The sequence below is a fragment of the Gastrolobium bilobum genome, unplaced genomic scaffold, assembly GCF_033153095.1.
Source record: "Gastrolobium bilobum isolate Gb01-03AN ecotype WA unplaced genomic scaffold, APGP_CSIRO_Gbil_v1 utg54037, whole genome shotgun sequence".
In the NCBI taxonomy this organism is placed as follows: domain Eukaryota; kingdom Viridiplantae; phylum Streptophyta; class Magnoliopsida; order Fabales; family Fabaceae; genus Gastrolobium; species Gastrolobium bilobum.
Genome location: NW_026896086.1, coordinates 22,767 through 40,390, shown reverse-complemented (window position 1 = coordinate 40,390; position 17,624 = coordinate 22,767). Strand labels below are relative to the sequence as shown.

The following is a 17,624-nucleotide window of genomic DNA, read 5'->3' as shown; positions in this document are numbered from 1 at the left end:
GAAGTTATCAAGCATTTATTGAATGTTATTTTTTATAATATAATGTTTAAAAACCTATTAAATATAGTTAGCGGTGAATAAAATGCTTGATGAATGCCCTGCATAAGAAATAAATATGGGTGGTGGAGTAATGCCCTAAATTCTTAGTAATTAATCAATGTACCATGCCAGCCTCTAATTCGTGACCAGCAAAGCCACCCTCCTCCATAAATTTTTAGTGTTCAGAGTCCCCAAACCTTGTAATCAATCTAAGATACAGATATCCTGGTCTTATAAGAGGATCCATGGCTGATTACTTGGGGTAAGGCATAATAAAGAAGGGAAAAGTGTCTATACTTTTAAATTACACAACTTACATCATTTCACTCTCACAAAAAAGTGAGACCTACAACTTTATTTTTTTTTTGTCAACCTTCTTTCCTCCTTTATCTATCTCTTTCTCTCTCTTAAAATGACACAACTTTACCTCCTTCAAAATTATACACATTTTTTCCAATAAAGAAATATAGAAATATAGAAATAAGAACCACACAAGAAATTCGAACATATTCGTTAGCCAAATGTGACAAATAAGAAGTAGCCAGAATATTTTATTTTCTTGAAAAAAAATATAAAAAAGAGATTGTATCTTATTATCCGTGACGAAAATTGTTTTGGTCTTCATGGCCTTTTGTTGTGGAATGAACACTTGAGCTGGTAATGTAAAAGCAATTAAATAGAGTTGTATCGTGTCAACCACTATATAAAGGCATCTGTGTACAGTTTTTATATCAATATCAAATTATACACTGACACTTCATTAAAAAAATAATTTTGCAAATAGTTGTGACAATCAAATTTACTTAATTATATGTTTATGTATGGTTAGATGATATTATATTTGAACACTATATTCAATAAAAAACAATGATAAAGGATTATTCATTCTGGACCCAATAAAGTAAACAGTCGACAATATGATTTCTTAATGAAAAAAGAGAGAGATAAGAGTTTATTGTTTTTTTTATGTTGTGGGAGATAATTTATTTTCTATACATATATAAAAGTGTGTGAGACTTATATTTTTTCTTTCTCTCTATTCTCCTCATACGAGCCCCACACACTTTTTATGTATATGTAAGAAATAAAATTTATCTATGAAACATTAAAAAAAAAATAAAAAAATCATGGATCTTCTTATATGTTTCCAATTTGGTCCCCATTGCCACTTATGATGCACCGACACTTCAAAAAATTTAACATGTCGTGTTCGACACTTTCCGACACTCACGATACTCTGACACTCCAACATGCATTGCAAAAACTCAGGAAAGGGTTCAAATGTTACGTTGCGTTGCGTTTTTAGTTTTAACTATTAGATTCGTTGGATTATGATTACCATTTTATTGAGTTTAATATAAATATTTGGGATATTTTATTTTTTTTGTAAAATTGATGGGTATTATAAGCTTAGTTTCATTTTTTTGTTTAATTATTGAATATTAAATACACTACATAAATTAAAAATATTATTTAATATCAAAATGCGTCAAAATTTAATATTTTTTAAAATTAACTTATCGAAGTGTCGTATTATATCATGTCTTGTATCTCGTGTCAGTATCAATACAACATCCAGTTCATCTTTCTCTGCGTCTCAGCAAAGTCTAATTGCATCCAAGGATAACGATGCAAGGATATAAGCTCAGCTATAAGTGTCATGCAGGTCTACCACATTAACTTGTTGTATACTTATTTTGACACACCCGGTAGTTGTATCTATCTATATGCACATGATTGTTTGCTTCTTGTAATGAATAAATAATATTTGCTACTTTGATGTTCATGTCATTGGAATGGACATGTTTTTAGGACAATGATAGAGACTCGTCTAAGGTGGAACTGTCTCAAATTGTTTTACAATTTCACTTTTGATTTTATGATGGAGTGGGGACATTGCCAAACATGGTCATTATTTTTTTGGTTCAAGTATTTGAAGCTTTGGGATGTTATTGCTTGGACTCAATTACGAGGAATTGACCAATGCTTGTGGACCAAAAAGGAGAAGGTTCCCTCGAAGCACAAACCTCTCCATAACAAAAGTATTTCTTTTCTTTTTCTTTTTTCATTTTCAGACCTTGAAAACAGCACCTTTATTTATTTATTTACCCATAGTTTAATCAATGTCTTGTAAGGCTAGTAAACATGGTCCATTTTCAGAACTTTTTATTATTGTAAGTATAATAAGATATTTAGTAATTAGGGGTGCTAAACAAACTATGGCCTTGGGGTCTTTGTCTCGGCTCGTGAAGGCCTGAACTTACATGTCTGAAATTAGTTATTGAAACCAGGCTTGGACTTGTATAAAAGTTCGTGTAATAAAAAGGTCTCAGGCTCCAATTCAAAAGCTCGGCCTTGGAACCTCTCAGGCTAACCTAATATATTAATTTTTTGTTTTATTTTATATTTTTTATACTATTTGTAATAGCCCCCTCTCTCTCCTCAATCCATTTAATCCCATTTTATTGGTTAAATAGACTTTTTGAATAATTTTGTTATATATTATGCTGTTTGGATATACATTGAATTTATGAATATTTATGGAATTACTAGTGTTTTTGATTGTATATTCTGTTTGGATAAATTTTTGTTGTTTTATTTTTTTTAAACAGGCTAAACCAGGCTTTTAGTTTTTTTGTAAATAAGTCATCTCACATGCCGATAATTATATTCATAACAGGTAACATGCTAGGTCAGGCTGACACATTTAAACACAAGCTTAGCCTTTTAAGACCAAAGCTCGGCTCGGCCCGTTAACACCCCTATTAGTAACCATGTAGAATTTTTACTTTATTTTATTCAATTTAATATCGAATTGAATACTCATTTTATATGGCTAGTTATTCGTTCAGTATATATAGTTAGGGTTTAAGTTTTCTTATGTTGTAAGATTGTAGGAGAGAAAAAAAGTAGAGAGAAGTTAAATGTGGGTCCCATATTTTATTTTAAAAAAGAAAAGAAAAATTAATTGGCACGGAAAACGAATTTGTGTAGGAAAATGATGTACTCTCATGTGGCATGAGAGTATTATTTCCCATATAGTTACGTATTTAAAATGTTCTTATCCCGTAAAAACCAAAAAATTAGAGATGCATCACCTGTCAATTTTTGAGTAGTGATATTATAACTTATGTGTAGTTTTGTTACGCATGGCAAAGTGACAATAACATTGCAAGTGTAAAGTTTTCCCTTTATTAAATATCTTATGACAAGGAAATAAGACCCCTACCTGACATATCATTGCTTTCTTTCTTTAAAATGATAATTACTATTACTATTTGAATACATAACTTATGGAAATTCGAAAATAGTGGTTTTCCTTCCATGGAGGGATGATGGGAACTTAAAATCAATTCTTTTAAGTCAAAGTCGTTGACTTGTAGATAGATCAAGCCCCTTCTCTTATTCTCCCACAGTGAGCCCCTACAGAAGGCTAAGTTCTTCCCAATATTAGTTATTCTTATAATTTTTTTTTAATTTCTCCACCAATTAACCAATTAATTTATTAATTCCGCGAGTTGGCAAGATCACAAGGGCAATAGAATTTTCCCAACTACGTACTCATGACTTAAATTCGAAATCATTAATTAAAATGAAATAACACCGTGTCAATTGATCTACGTGTTTGGTTGTTTTAAAGATTTTTGGAGATTTATCTACCGGTTCAAGTTTTTAATCTGATCGAGTCATGTTAGACCATAAGAGCAACAAACATTTTTCAATCAAGTTTTTAATACAGTTGCGTGCATGACTCGAATTCGAGACCACTGATTTGTTATAATTAACGGTTAAAATAACATTATTTATACAATTATATAATTACACTCCTCTCCCCTTCTCCCACATTGAGCCTTTAAGAAAGCCTTTGTCTACTCTTCCTAACAATTGTACTTCTTTTGATGCCATTATATGCATTTATTAAACATTATTATTTATACAACTCTCATATATGCACATACCATAAACATAAGAATAATGTCATTTGAGTGGTTCGATTAAGTTAATTGTGTGCGTACATATATGCATTAAAATTCTCTTTAATTACAGGTATAATTTTAGTGGCAGGTTAGATTTACAATTTTTTTTTTTTTACAACTCTTGCAAACTTAACTATGTTCTTTTGGGGGATAACATTGTTGATGTTGTAAGAGTTGTAAACAAAAAAAAGTTATACTGTACTCCTGAAGAACATAATTGAAGTTATAAGAGTTTAAACAAAAAAAAGTTATAAAGGTAATCTCCTCGTATTTTAGATAATAAAATAACACAAGATTTTACCGGGAGTGTTAAGAAGAGGCTATTCAAGTCATTATAGCAGTAGTGTTTTTTTTTTTTTTTGGTTAATTAATTATTCTGACTTGCTGTTACCCTTTCCATTTAAGTTGCCATCTTTTGACCCTCACAAACTCTGTTATCTTGTAGCAAAATTCTTCTTCTCAGTTGCTTCTGCTTCCATCATCTTCTATGCTGTGTTTCCCAAACAAACCAGAGAAACTCACTCACTGGTAACAAGTCACTCTCACATCACCCTCTCTATCTATGTCTGATTTGTGACTTCAGAGCCAACAATGTGAATGTGGTTAAACTGCTTTGGTTTGGAACCAAACAAGCTCTTCTTACGTGGATGTCTTTTCTATCATATGCTTAAATGTCAAATTTACACCACTGTTGTTGAATGTTGATAGATACCCTTTGTTTTGTTGTTTATGTAGCAGTTAAATTCAACTTCTTTTTCTGGTGTTTCTTTGGTCAGAGGGTACACAGTGTGAAGATGATGCTTGTTTGTCTGAAGTGACTTCTCAGGACAATTTCTTAGTATTTTATTTCAGTGTCATTCACTTCTACATTCAGCAAATACAGTAATGGCTCAACAGGTACCATCTTCATTCTTCACTTCTCTCTCTCTCTCTCTCACACACACACACACAGACACACAATGTGCATACACATATTGATGTTATCTGAACCTCTTTCATCAAGTGGGTAGCTTTTGAATTATTTTGAGGGTTTTGTTAATGGCAGCATATTTATCAGATTCTGTTTATTTTTGTTTCTACTTTGGTGGGTCTACTGGGGTTGATGCAGGAAGAAGGGTGGCCTTTGGGATTGAGATTCTTGAATTCTAGAATTGGGCTGGGGAGAAATGATGATTTTTCTGGATCAGTCTCCTTCAGCACTATGCTCAGTGATTCTCCCACTCGTTCAACTGATTCTTTCTCAGATCTTAACACGGAGGTTCGTATTTTTCTTTGAACAAAAACTCAAAACCCCTTTTTTTTTTTAGTTTTCAATGTAAAAAAAAAAAAGACTTGCAAGGTTAGGGATAAGAGTGCGGAGAAGAGGTAAAACTCATTGCAAGAATAAGACTGTTGTATATAAGGATTTCTCTCACTTCTACCCTAATAAGTTAGGGTTTATGGTTTGATGAGGAGTTATTTTAATATAATGTTAATGTAAGATTGTGTTTTAATGACCAATTTGTTTCTTTGATACCAATGCTAATCAGTGCTTCTTCTTTTTTTCTCTCTCTCTCTCTCAAGCTGCATTGACCTTTCTTGCAACTTGTTATTATTTTATTTCCATTTTGTATTTTCACTATGAGACCATTTTAATTGTTTTAAGTATTATTTATTGAAGTTGATCATAGTCACAGAAAGAGAGAGCTTCTCAAATATTTTGTATGGATATTTCTTGATATAGCTTTTTTGGGACAAAATAATGACTGCTTCACAAACCTGCAATGGCCACTCAAGTGTTAATCTGACTCTGTTGCACTTCTTATGAGCACAGTAATATTCCCTTTTTGGTGTATTGATCCTTTTCCTATTAAGCTTGTCTTTTATTTGAGATACTTTACTCTTTCATGCTGGTTAGAACCATAGCCTTTGACTGTGTACTTTGTGTTCATTTGTCTGATTTTTTGAACTTTTGAATGAGTCTAGACCAAAATTGAATCAACACGTAGTGAATACGCCCATATGTCGCTTTCTTTTGGATCCTTCGCTTCTTTGGTGTGTCAATAATATCTTGGCTCCAATGGGGTCCAGAGCATGGCCTAGAGCATCATGGCTTGACAGAATGTGACATTGATTTTACTTTAATTGCCATTTTGTTGTTATACTGTTTTTCATCTTGATCTATTCAAATCATGATTCGTGGAAAGTTAAGTCTTCTATTAAAGTGGTTTGGAAAAACATACATAATGAGTAGAAAACAGCCCATGAACAGTGTGAGAAAGGAGCAATAATACTCAAACAGATCCAAAACAGAAGATCGAGTAACAATTTTCGATAGATGTTTTTTGGCATTTAATCTTTACTGAAATTGTTTTCTACAATCATGCTAATGAATGTCAATTGAAATTTGGAATATATTCTACTTCTTATAGCAGTATTCATGAGCCATTTTTCCCTAACTCAATTGACATGGCTTGATTTTAGTCCTCTGGATCATTTTTCCATGACAAGAGCATTACACTTGGCAGCCTCATTGGTCTTTCTAGCTTCCTAGAGCTCTCAAGGAGATCTACCAGGGGAAGAATGATGGAACCATCAAAGGACAACAAAAAGAATCACAAGCTGAAGCCTTGGCTGTTTTCACTTTGTTCAAAGGTAAGTACTGATGCAGTGAGTAGGAATGATGCTCCCTCTCTTGGCCAATACCTTGAAGCTGAGAAAAGAGCTGCAAGTACTTACAGAAGGAATCAATGTTCTACTACTTCTGGACCTAATGGTTTCTCCCCTATTCAAGAATCAAACTCACTATTTGTTAGGAACCAAGTTGATCATCAGTCATCTGCTTGATAACTGAATGAGTGACGATCCTTATTACTCATTCAAGTATCTTTCATTCAGAGGTCATGGAGTTCTTTGTCTGTTTCAGGAGATTCTCTTGTTAGGTAATTACTCAAGGCATTAGGATATTATCTTTTGTACTCTTTTCTGTCCCACATGTTCTGCAGCTCTTTATGACAGGAATAAAAAATAAAGCTTTTAAATAATTTGGTACCAGAATACAACTCTTTTTCTAATTTGGTGCATGTTAGTTTCAGCTTATTTTTAGAGAAATAGCTTCTTTTTTCTTCAAAGCTCTCTTAATCCAAACACGTACTTAAATATATAAACAGATGCCGCAGACGATAAATTTGAAGCTTTACAAAATTTACTAGAGTTACATACTATTCTCCTGTGAAAGTTTTTGTATGCAATGCAAGTGATTTGTTTGCTTGTTTCTGTAATACTAGGTGATGAACAATGAACAATGATAAGTATGCCAAATCCTTTTTCCTTTTTATTTCAAGGGGTAAGCATATCTCAGGTCAAGCAAAAGTACATCATATCGAAAATAAAAAATAATAGTTATAATTGCAATATTCGATTAAGAGGAAGTATTACAGATGGAGCTTGACTGATACCAAGACAAGCTTCAACATTATTGAGGCTCCTGCAGCAACTAAGCAACTAGATTGAAAATACAAACAAATTAGCCGCTTAAGGTCTTTGAAATACCAAGGATTCCAATTGCACAAGTTGATAGCTTCCTGGATGAGTATGAATCCAGACTAATGCGAAAACAATCAAGATAAGTCATGACTAATAACTAAGATTTGCACCTTTCCATCAGATGTTAACTGCTCAAATGATGTCAACCCAAGTAGTCCATCTTAAAGAAATGAACATCAACATTTTAATGAAAGTGAAACCTCTCCTCACAATGGTAATGAATGAATACAACCTCTCTCTCTCTCTCTCTCTCTGTGTAACCATATAAGTTTCCCATTGTTAAAGCATCAAGGAAAATTACCTTCTCATGCATACTATATTTGATATTTGGTGAAAAAAATACACAATGTCCAACCAAATGAGAATCTCAGATTACAAACTATTGTCTCTCATGATCTTAGTGATCTTTGAACAATAAAGTGAATTCAAATGACATACCAATATAGGCAGCTATTCCACAGAAATTAAAACCACCATTCATAGCAGTCTTTTGTCTGGTTTGCATGCAAAATAACCACAAAAATTATCACGTTTCAACAAACCCCTCACTGCTTTTCAGATATAATCTTCCCTGAATTGCGGCCAGCAATCTTTCCAAATGATCCCATGGCCGACAAGCCCTTGAAGCTGCTGCTCCCTTCACTGAAATTTGATTTTCGCGATCTCCTTGGCTTCACAGGGCTGGATTCCACTTCTGTATCACTGCCTTTGTTAATCTTGGCAGCCAGTAATTGAAGAATGGCACCACGGCAAAATGGACAAACTGGTCCAGAGAGGCAAACAGTAGTAGCAGGATCAGGCTTCTTGTGACAGCACAGTGCTAGGGTGCAATGAGCACACATTTGATGACCACAGGGTCTGACCTCAATTGTACACACTTGGTCAAAGCATATACAGCATAACTCCACATTGCTGGCCTATCAGAGGAGAAACATCCAGCAAATAAATAATTAATTATCTTTTCTAGACAGAAAAGTTCATTCCAGGTATTCTAGGATTCTTTGGACCAAGTGACAAATCTTCCAAATACTACATTACAGGTGAAATAGTATTGCCTAATTATCATGTGTCCCAAATAAGATTCTTTGGACCGCTACCATAGTGCAATCTTTAACCAAACTAAGCGTATTAAAGCAAAACTTAAGAATCTAAACTCTAAAGCAGTCAAGAAGGAAGATGTTGTACCTCAGAGGCAGTATCATCATCTTCCCTTTCAGAATGCAGTGGGGATGGAGGCTTGTCAACCTCTTTTAGTAGGATCTTCTCCCTCTCCATGTTAGCTTCTAGCAAGGCCTTTTCCAATAAGGCCTTTGCTTCCTGATTGAGCTCATTGATGAACTTTAATGGGGATGGCCAAACAAGCGGTGCTGCTGCTGAAGGATCCAGCAGGGCAGCACATGCCTTATGCTTGTGCTTCAGGGCAACTGTGAATGGTATTTTCCTGCAATGGATCATTTATAACAAGATTTCAAGCCAGATCCTAACAGATTTGCTTGTGGTGAATACGAAACCCAGGAAAATTGTAAGAATTATGGTAAGGACAAAAACGGGCTGAAGAAGGAAATCATTTTCTAATCAGTATATTAACCAATTGGGGTGGGGGGTGGGATCTTTCGTACATTTCCAAGTGTTATTTACTACATAAACTTATAATTCTAAGATATAAAACGTACAGTATTAAGTGAGCAGTGAGACACAAAATGCTTCTACCCTGATTAGTGAGGGTACGGGTGAGGATAATTCTTATACGCAGCCTTAACCTTGCATATTTGCAAAAAAGCTATTTCCTTTATTTGAACCCGTGATCTTTCAATCATAAAGGAATAACTTTACCCCTAGTCCAGGCTCGCCCAATTTAAGGGATATTATTAATATGAGGTAGGATCCTTTGACACTGGTGTCAAATTTCAATTTTGACACCTCATCTGAGATACATTAGATCAAAAAAGATCAACGACTCTGATTTGCAAGCATGTGACACCATTGATCTTTTTTTATCTAACAGCTCTCAGATGAGGTGTCAAAATTGAAATTTGACACCGGTGTCAAAGGATCCTACCTCTATTAATATAACCAAGTAAAATAGTGAACCAGACCTTATTTTAAGATAGTTAGGCATACAATACAGATATATCGAGCATAATTTATAGTCAAAACAGTCTCTAAAGTATAAACTCAAGTTTTGCATTGACGTATCCCTTTCTTCAGGTAATGGTTCTATAAACTGAAATTGACATTTACTTACCCAGAGGAATCCAATTGAAGCCTATCTGCTCCCCAAGCAAGCAATATCCGGATACAGTCCAAAGAACCGCCGCGGGCAGCCATATGAAGAGGTGAGCTTCCAGGGTAACTGCACATGTTGCTTTCATCAATCCGAATAAAGAACCACCCAAACTCATCTAAAACTGACTAATGTGTATTTCTAAGACAATTTACCTGTATCCCCCAGTTGAAGCATAAACAAGGGCGCCATTGTCTAAAAGGGCATGAAGACATTCAGAACGTCTTTGACGGGCTGCAAGATGCAGTGGAGTGGCACCATTTCTATCTCTTATGTTGACAAATCTTGAAAATCCCCTGAAAATTCCTTTCAACAATTAGGCATCACCATTCATGCTTGTATGTCCTCAGATCCATATGTGGGGGGATCTTTGTGTGTGTGTAAGTAAAAGAGACAAAGAATCTGACCAAGAATCTGCAACAGGTGTGGAATGGGCAGCAGAAAGAATAGCCTTAAGGCAATCTATATGACCATAATAAGCAGCATAATGCAAGCAAGTTCTTCGACGTACAGAATCAAACATCAATATCTGAAACATTAAAAGCACATACCACTATCATCATCCCAACTAGAAGAAAACTATGATCAACTTTGACATAATTACCACCAACCCAAAAACTTTCAATTTGAAGAAATGAACAAATAAAAGCATAATAACATACATTGGCTCCAGCATGAATAAGCTTTTCAACACAACCAGTCTTTCCATGCATCACAGCCAACATCAACGGGGTCTAGACAAAAAAAACAAAAAAGCCATAAGAAATCAACATAAAACAAAATAAGAAACAGAACAAAACAGGGGTATGTCCTAGACAAACATAAGATTTTGAGTTCAAATGCAGTTGTAGATAAACATAGACAAGAAAGGCACCTGTTTATGCCGATTCAACATGTCAACATTGAAATACCTGTCCAATAACATGGAAAGAACCTGTCCAAGATAAATAAGAAAAAAAAGAAAAAAAAACACTACCATGATCAAAAACAAGAAAAACAAAGGAACAGGACATCATTGAAATCAAATGAGTTAAGGAACAGAAAGAAGAAGAACCTCGATTCGACCATTGGCAGCAGCAACATGCAGTGGTGAGAGCTTGTCATGACCAATGGTATGTTCCAACACAGTGTGGTCTTCCTCAACCATAGCCTCAACAACTTCTAATTCTCCACTTGCAACTGCAGTGAAAAAAGCCTTGTTGTCCTCATGACGTTGCCTGCAACTTAGCCTCTGACCCATTTCCTCTACCACCTTGATCACCACTCAGCACGTGCCGGAAACAACCACACGAGCCATCTTCCACGGTGGTGGTGACGTGGAAGCGTGTTTGGTTCAACTTTGAAGGTGATAGATATCATATATCTAAATATTGGACTGACCTTGGACTTTGGACCTGCCCGCCGGGATTTCGGGCAGCTTCACAAACTGTGCATGGATCTTTATTGAAATACTTATATAAATAAAGTTGATTTTTTATTACTTTCTTGTTCGTAGATTCTTTTCCTAAGGTAAAATCTTTTTGGCTTTATTAATAGGGGAATACTTTTCTCGTTTATTAGGAGAGAAGAGTTATCTCCTACTGAGACAAAAAAGTGGGATCAGCAATTTAAAAAAAAAAGTAAAAACAAAAACAAAAGTTTGGCACGAAAGTCGATATATGTGTAAGAATGAAATGTTGTCTCGTGTGAAAGGAGAAAAGCATTTCCCTTATTAATATCATGTAATAAGAGAGAAACTCTTTCATCTATAGAGATAATTATGTACAGGATTTATTCACTTATAAAAAAGAAAAAAAAGAAAAAAAAGAAATACGGAAATTGATGTATATGTAGGAGAAAAAAATACTCTCCAATAACATAAGAGTATATTTTCCCAATCTTTTTAGGGAGAAGATCCACTTACCACCAAAAAAGTTTACAACTTGTACAACCAATTTAATCACCTTGATTTCCATTAATCTAACGGTTATAATTTTTTGAGAATTAATAAATGTGACACAATAAATGTTATTAATTTTCAATAAATTATAACCGTTAGATTGACGGAATCAACGGTGATTAAATTGGTTGTAAGAGTTGTAAATTTTTTTTGGGGTAAGTAGATCCGTTCCCATCTTTTTATGCTATAAAATTGGGTTGATGTTTCTATGTTGTACGGGATAAAATTATATCTTACAGATATAAAATATGAGTTTGTTTTTTCTAAAGTTACTTTAAATAATTTTATCTAATGTTCGCCAAAACGACGTCGTTTTGAGGCGAAAATCACAGTAATTTTGTAATTTTAATTTATTTCAGGGTTATAATAATCTGTAACATTCTAATTTTTTTTTAACCCCAAAACGACGTCGTTTCAATAAACATTAGACAAAATTATCTAAAGTAACATTATATATTTTTCCCCATAAAATATATATGGAGCCCATGTATAATCATATGAAAAGAAGAGAGAGAAAAAATATGAGTATCATATATTTTTATATATATGTACGAGATAAAAATTATTTCCTATAACACGAGCATATTAAATCTATCAAATTACATAATATTTTCAGTGTTTATAAGTGAAGTGCTAAGGTTACTATATAATTTATATTAAATATAGGTTCGATCGTTAGAGTTATTATTATATTAAAAAATATATGCTATTGTAATTATCTTTTTTATGCTATTTTTTTATAACACTACTAAATCACAATTCAAATAAAAAAGAAATAATGAAGATCAGTTAAGATTGTGTTCTAACAGGATTAAAGGGAAGTAACTAGATTAAATATTAAGAAAGACAAACATAATATCATATCCCATAAAAATTAAATGTTATGTCCGCCTTAAATAAAATTACATATTCATTCACCAAATTGCATTTAACTTCTTCATAAAAGCAGCTAGATCAGTAAATGTATTTCTGTTTTAAGTGAGTGTAACATATTGTTTTAATTTTAACTCAATTTGTAATGTGATAAATATTATTTAGTTATTTCAATTTCTAACTTGCATATATATTTTCCAAAATTTATAATAGGACAATTATTCTGTTATGGATGGTTATTTAATTATATATTAACAATAATTTTAAGAGTAGAAGTTTACTGCCGTGGGGTATTTTCAAAGGGATGTGCTTCACTTGTAATAATTCTAAAATATATTATCCTTTTTAAATAAAAGTATAAGTATTTTAAAAAAAGAATAAATTGATTTTGAAAATATGTAAGTTTATTTTAATTAAGTAAATTCAATAAAAACTTTTTAAATTGACATATTATATGTCACTTCTAATGTACTCCTTAAGAAGATTAACTTAATAATTATTCTTTTTTATAATGGGTGATTCTTCGAATAATAATTTCTTAAAGAAATAAAATTATCAAATCGCTCCACCAAAAAATAGAAAGAAAGAAAGTATCAAATCAAGCAGCAGGTAAATCATGCTGCTTTAAGTCTATTTTTTCTCCCTTTGGCCGTTAATTATGATGCCTGATTTGACACTTAATAATAATTAATAAAAAAGCTTACGTAATATTTGACGTTTAGGTAAGGATCGAGATATTTTTGTTTGCTGAATATTTAATAAGCTTTCATAATCATATGTATTTGAAATATGAAACTGGTGGACTTATCAAATGTGGGCAAAATGATCATTTTGTCATTTTTTAGACAAAATTTTATAGGATTGTCATATCAGGAAAAAAAAAATTTTGTTAAAATACCACGTCGCATTCTCGTTACGTCATCATGTGAGAATGAACTGGACACATGTTAGCGTCTGCATGGTCAACTATTATCACTGAGCAGCCCAGCGAAAGTGACAGGATGCTGACACGTGACAAAAGTACAGTCAATTTTTGTAGAAGTTGTTCAGGTGACTAATATCGCTGGGCTGCTCAACGAGAATGCCTGTACTTTTGCCACGTGTCAGCATCCTATTATTGTCGTTGAGCTGCTCAATGAGAATGCCTATACTTTTGCCACGTGTCAGCATCCTGTCATTTTCATTAGGCTGCTCAGCAAGAATGGTAGACCATACAGATGCTGCCACCTGTCCAATCTGTTCTCGCTGAGTGGCGTAACGCTGATGTACATGACATTTTGACAAAATTTTATTAAAACGTGACATACCAATATTTTTTAATAACAAGCGTGTAAATATCGTCAATGTCCCTCGAATGTGGAAGCAATCATAGTTCAGCAATAAATGTTGAATTTAAAAATTAAAATCGATTAAAAAAAGTTCGACTTTTGCTCGGTCTTATTCCCCGCGTGCTTGCAGAAGGAAAATTTTACAAATGAGATTTATATGAAATTAATTTTGGTCTAATGATGACACATCATTAAATATAAAAATATATTCACCTTATGTTTTTAATGCATAAAATTACAGTGTAAACCCTCTTTTTTAGTTCTAAAATATATTTAGAACATCAATTTACTTTCCAAAAAAATATTACATCAATTAGTGTTGGAATATTTTATAAAAGAAAAATATTTCTCCTTTTGCTGTACAAAAAAATTTCTCTATCACATAAAAGTAAGTGAATTCCATTATAAAAAGAAGAGAGAAAAAAAATTAGTAAGATCCACTCACTTTTATGTGAATGTGATAAAAAAAAATTTTGCAAAAAAAAAAATTAAACCTTTTTAAAAGATCACACAATATTTTTATTTTATTTTAGAATATCTTATAGTGTCTTAAGCGATCTCATAAAATTAATTTTTTTATTTCTTAATATTTAATTATTCATTGTATTATTTAATTAAAATTAAAAGTATTCTATTAATATAAATAAGGTTTATATTTTGTCTTTTGTATCACATCACTATATATTTATTAAGTTTATAAAATTCTATTAAAATTTTTATTTTTTTCTTCTCCGATCTAAATCTCTCCAATTTCAAAATGAAATGATAATTTGAACATAAAAACTGAAATTATCATTTACTATCATCAAATCAATACCATGCGATGAAAAACAAAAACAAAATCCATTCCAAAAACCAATTTAATGTTTCTAGTCTTTAAGGACTAATTTAATGTAATGAGCATCTTTAGTTTAAAATTATATTCGGCGCTCATCCCCTAATTTTTTTTTACCTTTAGCAAAAGAGCATGCAAAACTAATCTTAAACATGCAAAAGTTGTGCTAGTACTTGATAATCTTTAAATTTCCTATCATTTTCAAGAGACATTCTTGCACCTTTTTCCGTTGTAAAATAATCCTTGCACATCTTTTGTAGAAAAGAAATAGCTAATTATAAACCATGTCTTGTGGCTTTAATTTATTCTTCGACAGCTACTATTTTTCTTTAAGACTTTCCCTCAAAGCTTAACATGCAATTGAACTTGTGCAACTTTATATTATTTGGTCAATAAATAGCAGCTATGGCCTATGGAGTTGCGGATCCGAACCCCATAACACGGTTAGCCGACCTAAAAGGGCACTAGAAATGCAATATTAAAAATAAGAAAAAGAAAAGTAAATAAGAAAACATACTCAAATTTCTTTTCTGTTCAATTTTTTTTTTTTGATAGACTTTCTGTTCAATTTTTACCTAGCAACAAGAGGAAAAAAATAAAATAAAATGTGATTTAATTGTTGTAGACACCCACATGTTTTTAACTTATTAAAGAAGATAATCAAAAGCACATATTAATTCTCTTGTAAGTTTATAAGCTCATGCATAAGATAAAGCACAAAAAGCAAATATTACTCATCAATTATCTGTGAGCATCCTCCGTAGAAAGGCCTTTTTTGTTTCTTAATTTACTAACATGACTCTATGTACCTAACATGCGCATTCAAACTCTTGTTAGTGTTGTGTCCTACCACACAAATGAAAAACTCCCCGTACGACTACCTTAATGGTTAATTTCCCAATTGTCATTCTTTCATTTCGTGTTTCTCCTTTCTCGGAGAAAAAAGAAACTAATTCATATCTCATTGAGCCCTTTTAAATAGTGTTGTCACATTTCATGATTTATTTTGTTAGGTCGTTAGGCTATGTAATTTCCTTATAAAAAAGTCATTTGCAATCCAATCTCATAATCTCGAATAAGGGAAGCTAATCATCTTTAATTCATAATTAATCTCAAGTAAAAAGGTGAATAAACTTTTTTCATTCTATGTTAATTTATAATAATTTCTTACATGTCAAGTTAGTTGCACTCTATATTACTTGTTCTTCCAGTTATCTTATTTTCAATTTACATACATGACTATTTACATATTTCATGAACTTTATCTTATGAGAAGACATCCTTAAGCATAATGCCTCCTTTTAAAACATACAAGTCTTGATATCTATATTATCAAATTACATTCACACTTGTCATATTTGGCCATACTTAGCACTTCGTTACTTATTTTATACATTTCACACAATCATGCTTATTTCTTTCATTACCTAGTCGTTAAGTTAAACATGTGAATTCTAGGTACTTCACTGATGCATATTCATACATTTCTTAATCATCACATCTCAAAATATTTATACAAGTCATACATACCTAATTGATATTTTCTAGCAATTCATTGTGTAGATTATCCTATACATACCATTATTACAATGATCATCACTTAACGAAACATGTCATAACATCATATGACCAAGTATAATAACTCAATAACATAATCTTATTCAAGAAGGCATAGACAATCCCTATGCTCACATCAAAGAGAAACATATACAATATGTATCAAACTGGCATTCATATCTCATACAGATACATAAAAATCTCAAATGATAGCAATGCATGTATTATGTCATGCTAAAATCACTACGCCGACCTCACGCCACGAGATGCATCAACATCAATAATCTCAGTACCTGAAAATGTTTCCGAAACGGGGTGAGATGAAAATCTCAGGAAACTGGGGTTTTGAAATGATCACTTCGCCAGAAGTTCACTTACAGGTATATATAAGTATGAACAATATAAAAAAAATATAAATATGCAACATATGTATATCATGTAGGTGCGCTAATAATCACAAGTCTACTAGCCAGAGAATAAAATAGGCATTACATATGTCTGCAACCTACAAACAAAGTATAAGGGTCCTCCATATACCCACATTGCTGGAGTTCTATCCCTTGTATGGAATTACCGTACTCGGGAACCCCATCCAGGTGTTACTGCACACTACCCCACATACATACATATGAGTACAATGCACAATATCTCATGTTATCATATATTTCCAAATACATTAGATAAACATTCGTGCATAACCATTTTTCAGAAAAGTATATCATGCATATAAACTAACCTCCCATTGAGTTTGGTGGAACAAATAAAGGATTAATCCTAGGAACACGAAGCTTACATGTAAATGCTAAGTGTCCAACCCAACCTTGGGGTACAAGCCAAACACCAACTCAACAACCAGTAGTTTCATAATCTTTTTTCACAATATAAACATCATCAACATACATATCCTAAACCCTTAAGTCAAATGGGACACTATTTTTTTTTTTTTTTTTTTCGCGTACTGCAGGCTTCTCCCAAAGCCACCAAGCACAAACCGTCTTTACCATTTTTAAAACTTCAATTGAAACTCTTTACCAAAAATTCTAATATTTTACTATGTTAAATTAGACATCACAAGATTTCGAACGACATATTATATGTCTTATTTGGAGTTGTATAACTTCGGTTATATTTTTCGCAAAGAGACTACTGCAAACTGAATTTCCAACAGCAAGGCAGCAGCTTCAAACCCAAACCTCGATTAATCCACTTGTCTAATGGATCTGAAATTTTACAAGGTTGTAGCCCTATGTGTTAGCTTCACATAAGT

The 17,624-nt window shown here is 32.6% G+C and overlaps 2 protein-coding genes across 3 annotated transcripts; one reads left to right on the top strand and one right to left on the bottom strand.

The window, feature by feature from the left end:
• Nucleotides 1-4,889: 4,889 nt before the first annotated feature.
• On the top strand, nucleotides 4,890-6,969 carry LOC133297732 (uncharacterized protein At3g17950-like). The gene is made up of 3 exons (XM_061496923.1): nucleotides 4,890-4,913; nucleotides 5,125-5,274; nucleotides 6,480-6,969. Exons 1-3 carry the CDS (start codon nucleotides 4,902-4,904, stop codon nucleotides 6,840-6,842), a joined length of 525 nt encoding a protein of 174 aa, XP_061352907.1. The 5' UTR covers nucleotides 4,890-4,901; the 3' UTR covers nucleotides 6,843-6,969.
• Nucleotides 6,970-7,847: 878 nt separating this feature from the next.
• On the bottom strand, nucleotides 7,848-11,135 carry LOC133297724 (putative E3 ubiquitin-protein ligase XBAT31). Of its 2 annotated transcripts, none has more exons than XM_061496912.1 (8): nucleotides 10,880-11,135; nucleotides 10,700-10,759; nucleotides 10,488-10,559; nucleotides 10,233-10,354; nucleotides 9,981-10,121; nucleotides 9,787-9,894; nucleotides 8,727-8,982; nucleotides 7,848-8,458 (listed from the first exon to the last, which is right to left on the bottom strand). In XM_061496912.1, exons 1-8 carry the CDS (start codon nucleotides 11,063-11,065, stop codon nucleotides 8,087-8,089), a joined length of 1,317 nt encoding a protein of 438 aa, XP_061352896.1. In that variant the 5' UTR covers nucleotides 11,066-11,135; the 3' UTR covers nucleotides 7,848-8,086. The 2 variants fall into 2 exon arrangements, with proteins under 2 accessions (XP_061352896.1, XP_061352897.1); XM_061496913.1 differs by having other exon boundaries at nucleotides 9,787-9,882.
• Nucleotides 11,136-17,624: the final 6,489 nt, after the last annotated feature.

Excerpts from the sequence above, each read along its gene's own strand:
- LOC133297732 (XM_061496923.1), top strand. Across the intron at positions 5,275-6,479 it reads TCTCAGATCTTAACACGGAG|TCCTCTGGATCATTTTTCCA; the intron begins GTTCGTATTTTT and ends GCTTGATTTTAG.
- LOC133297724 (XM_061496912.1), bottom strand. The coding sequence starts at position 11,065 with ATGGGTCAGAGGCTAAGTTGCAGGCAACGTCATGAGGACAACAAGGCT. Across the intron at positions 10,560-10,699 it reads TGTTGAATCGGCATAAACAG|ACCCCGTTGATGTTGGCTGT; the intron begins GTGCCTTTCTTG and ends TTTTTTGTCTAG. Across the intron at positions 9,895-9,980 it reads GCTTCAACTGGGGGATACAG|TTACCCTGGAAGCTCACCTC; the intron begins GTAAATTGTCTT and ends CAACATGTGCAG.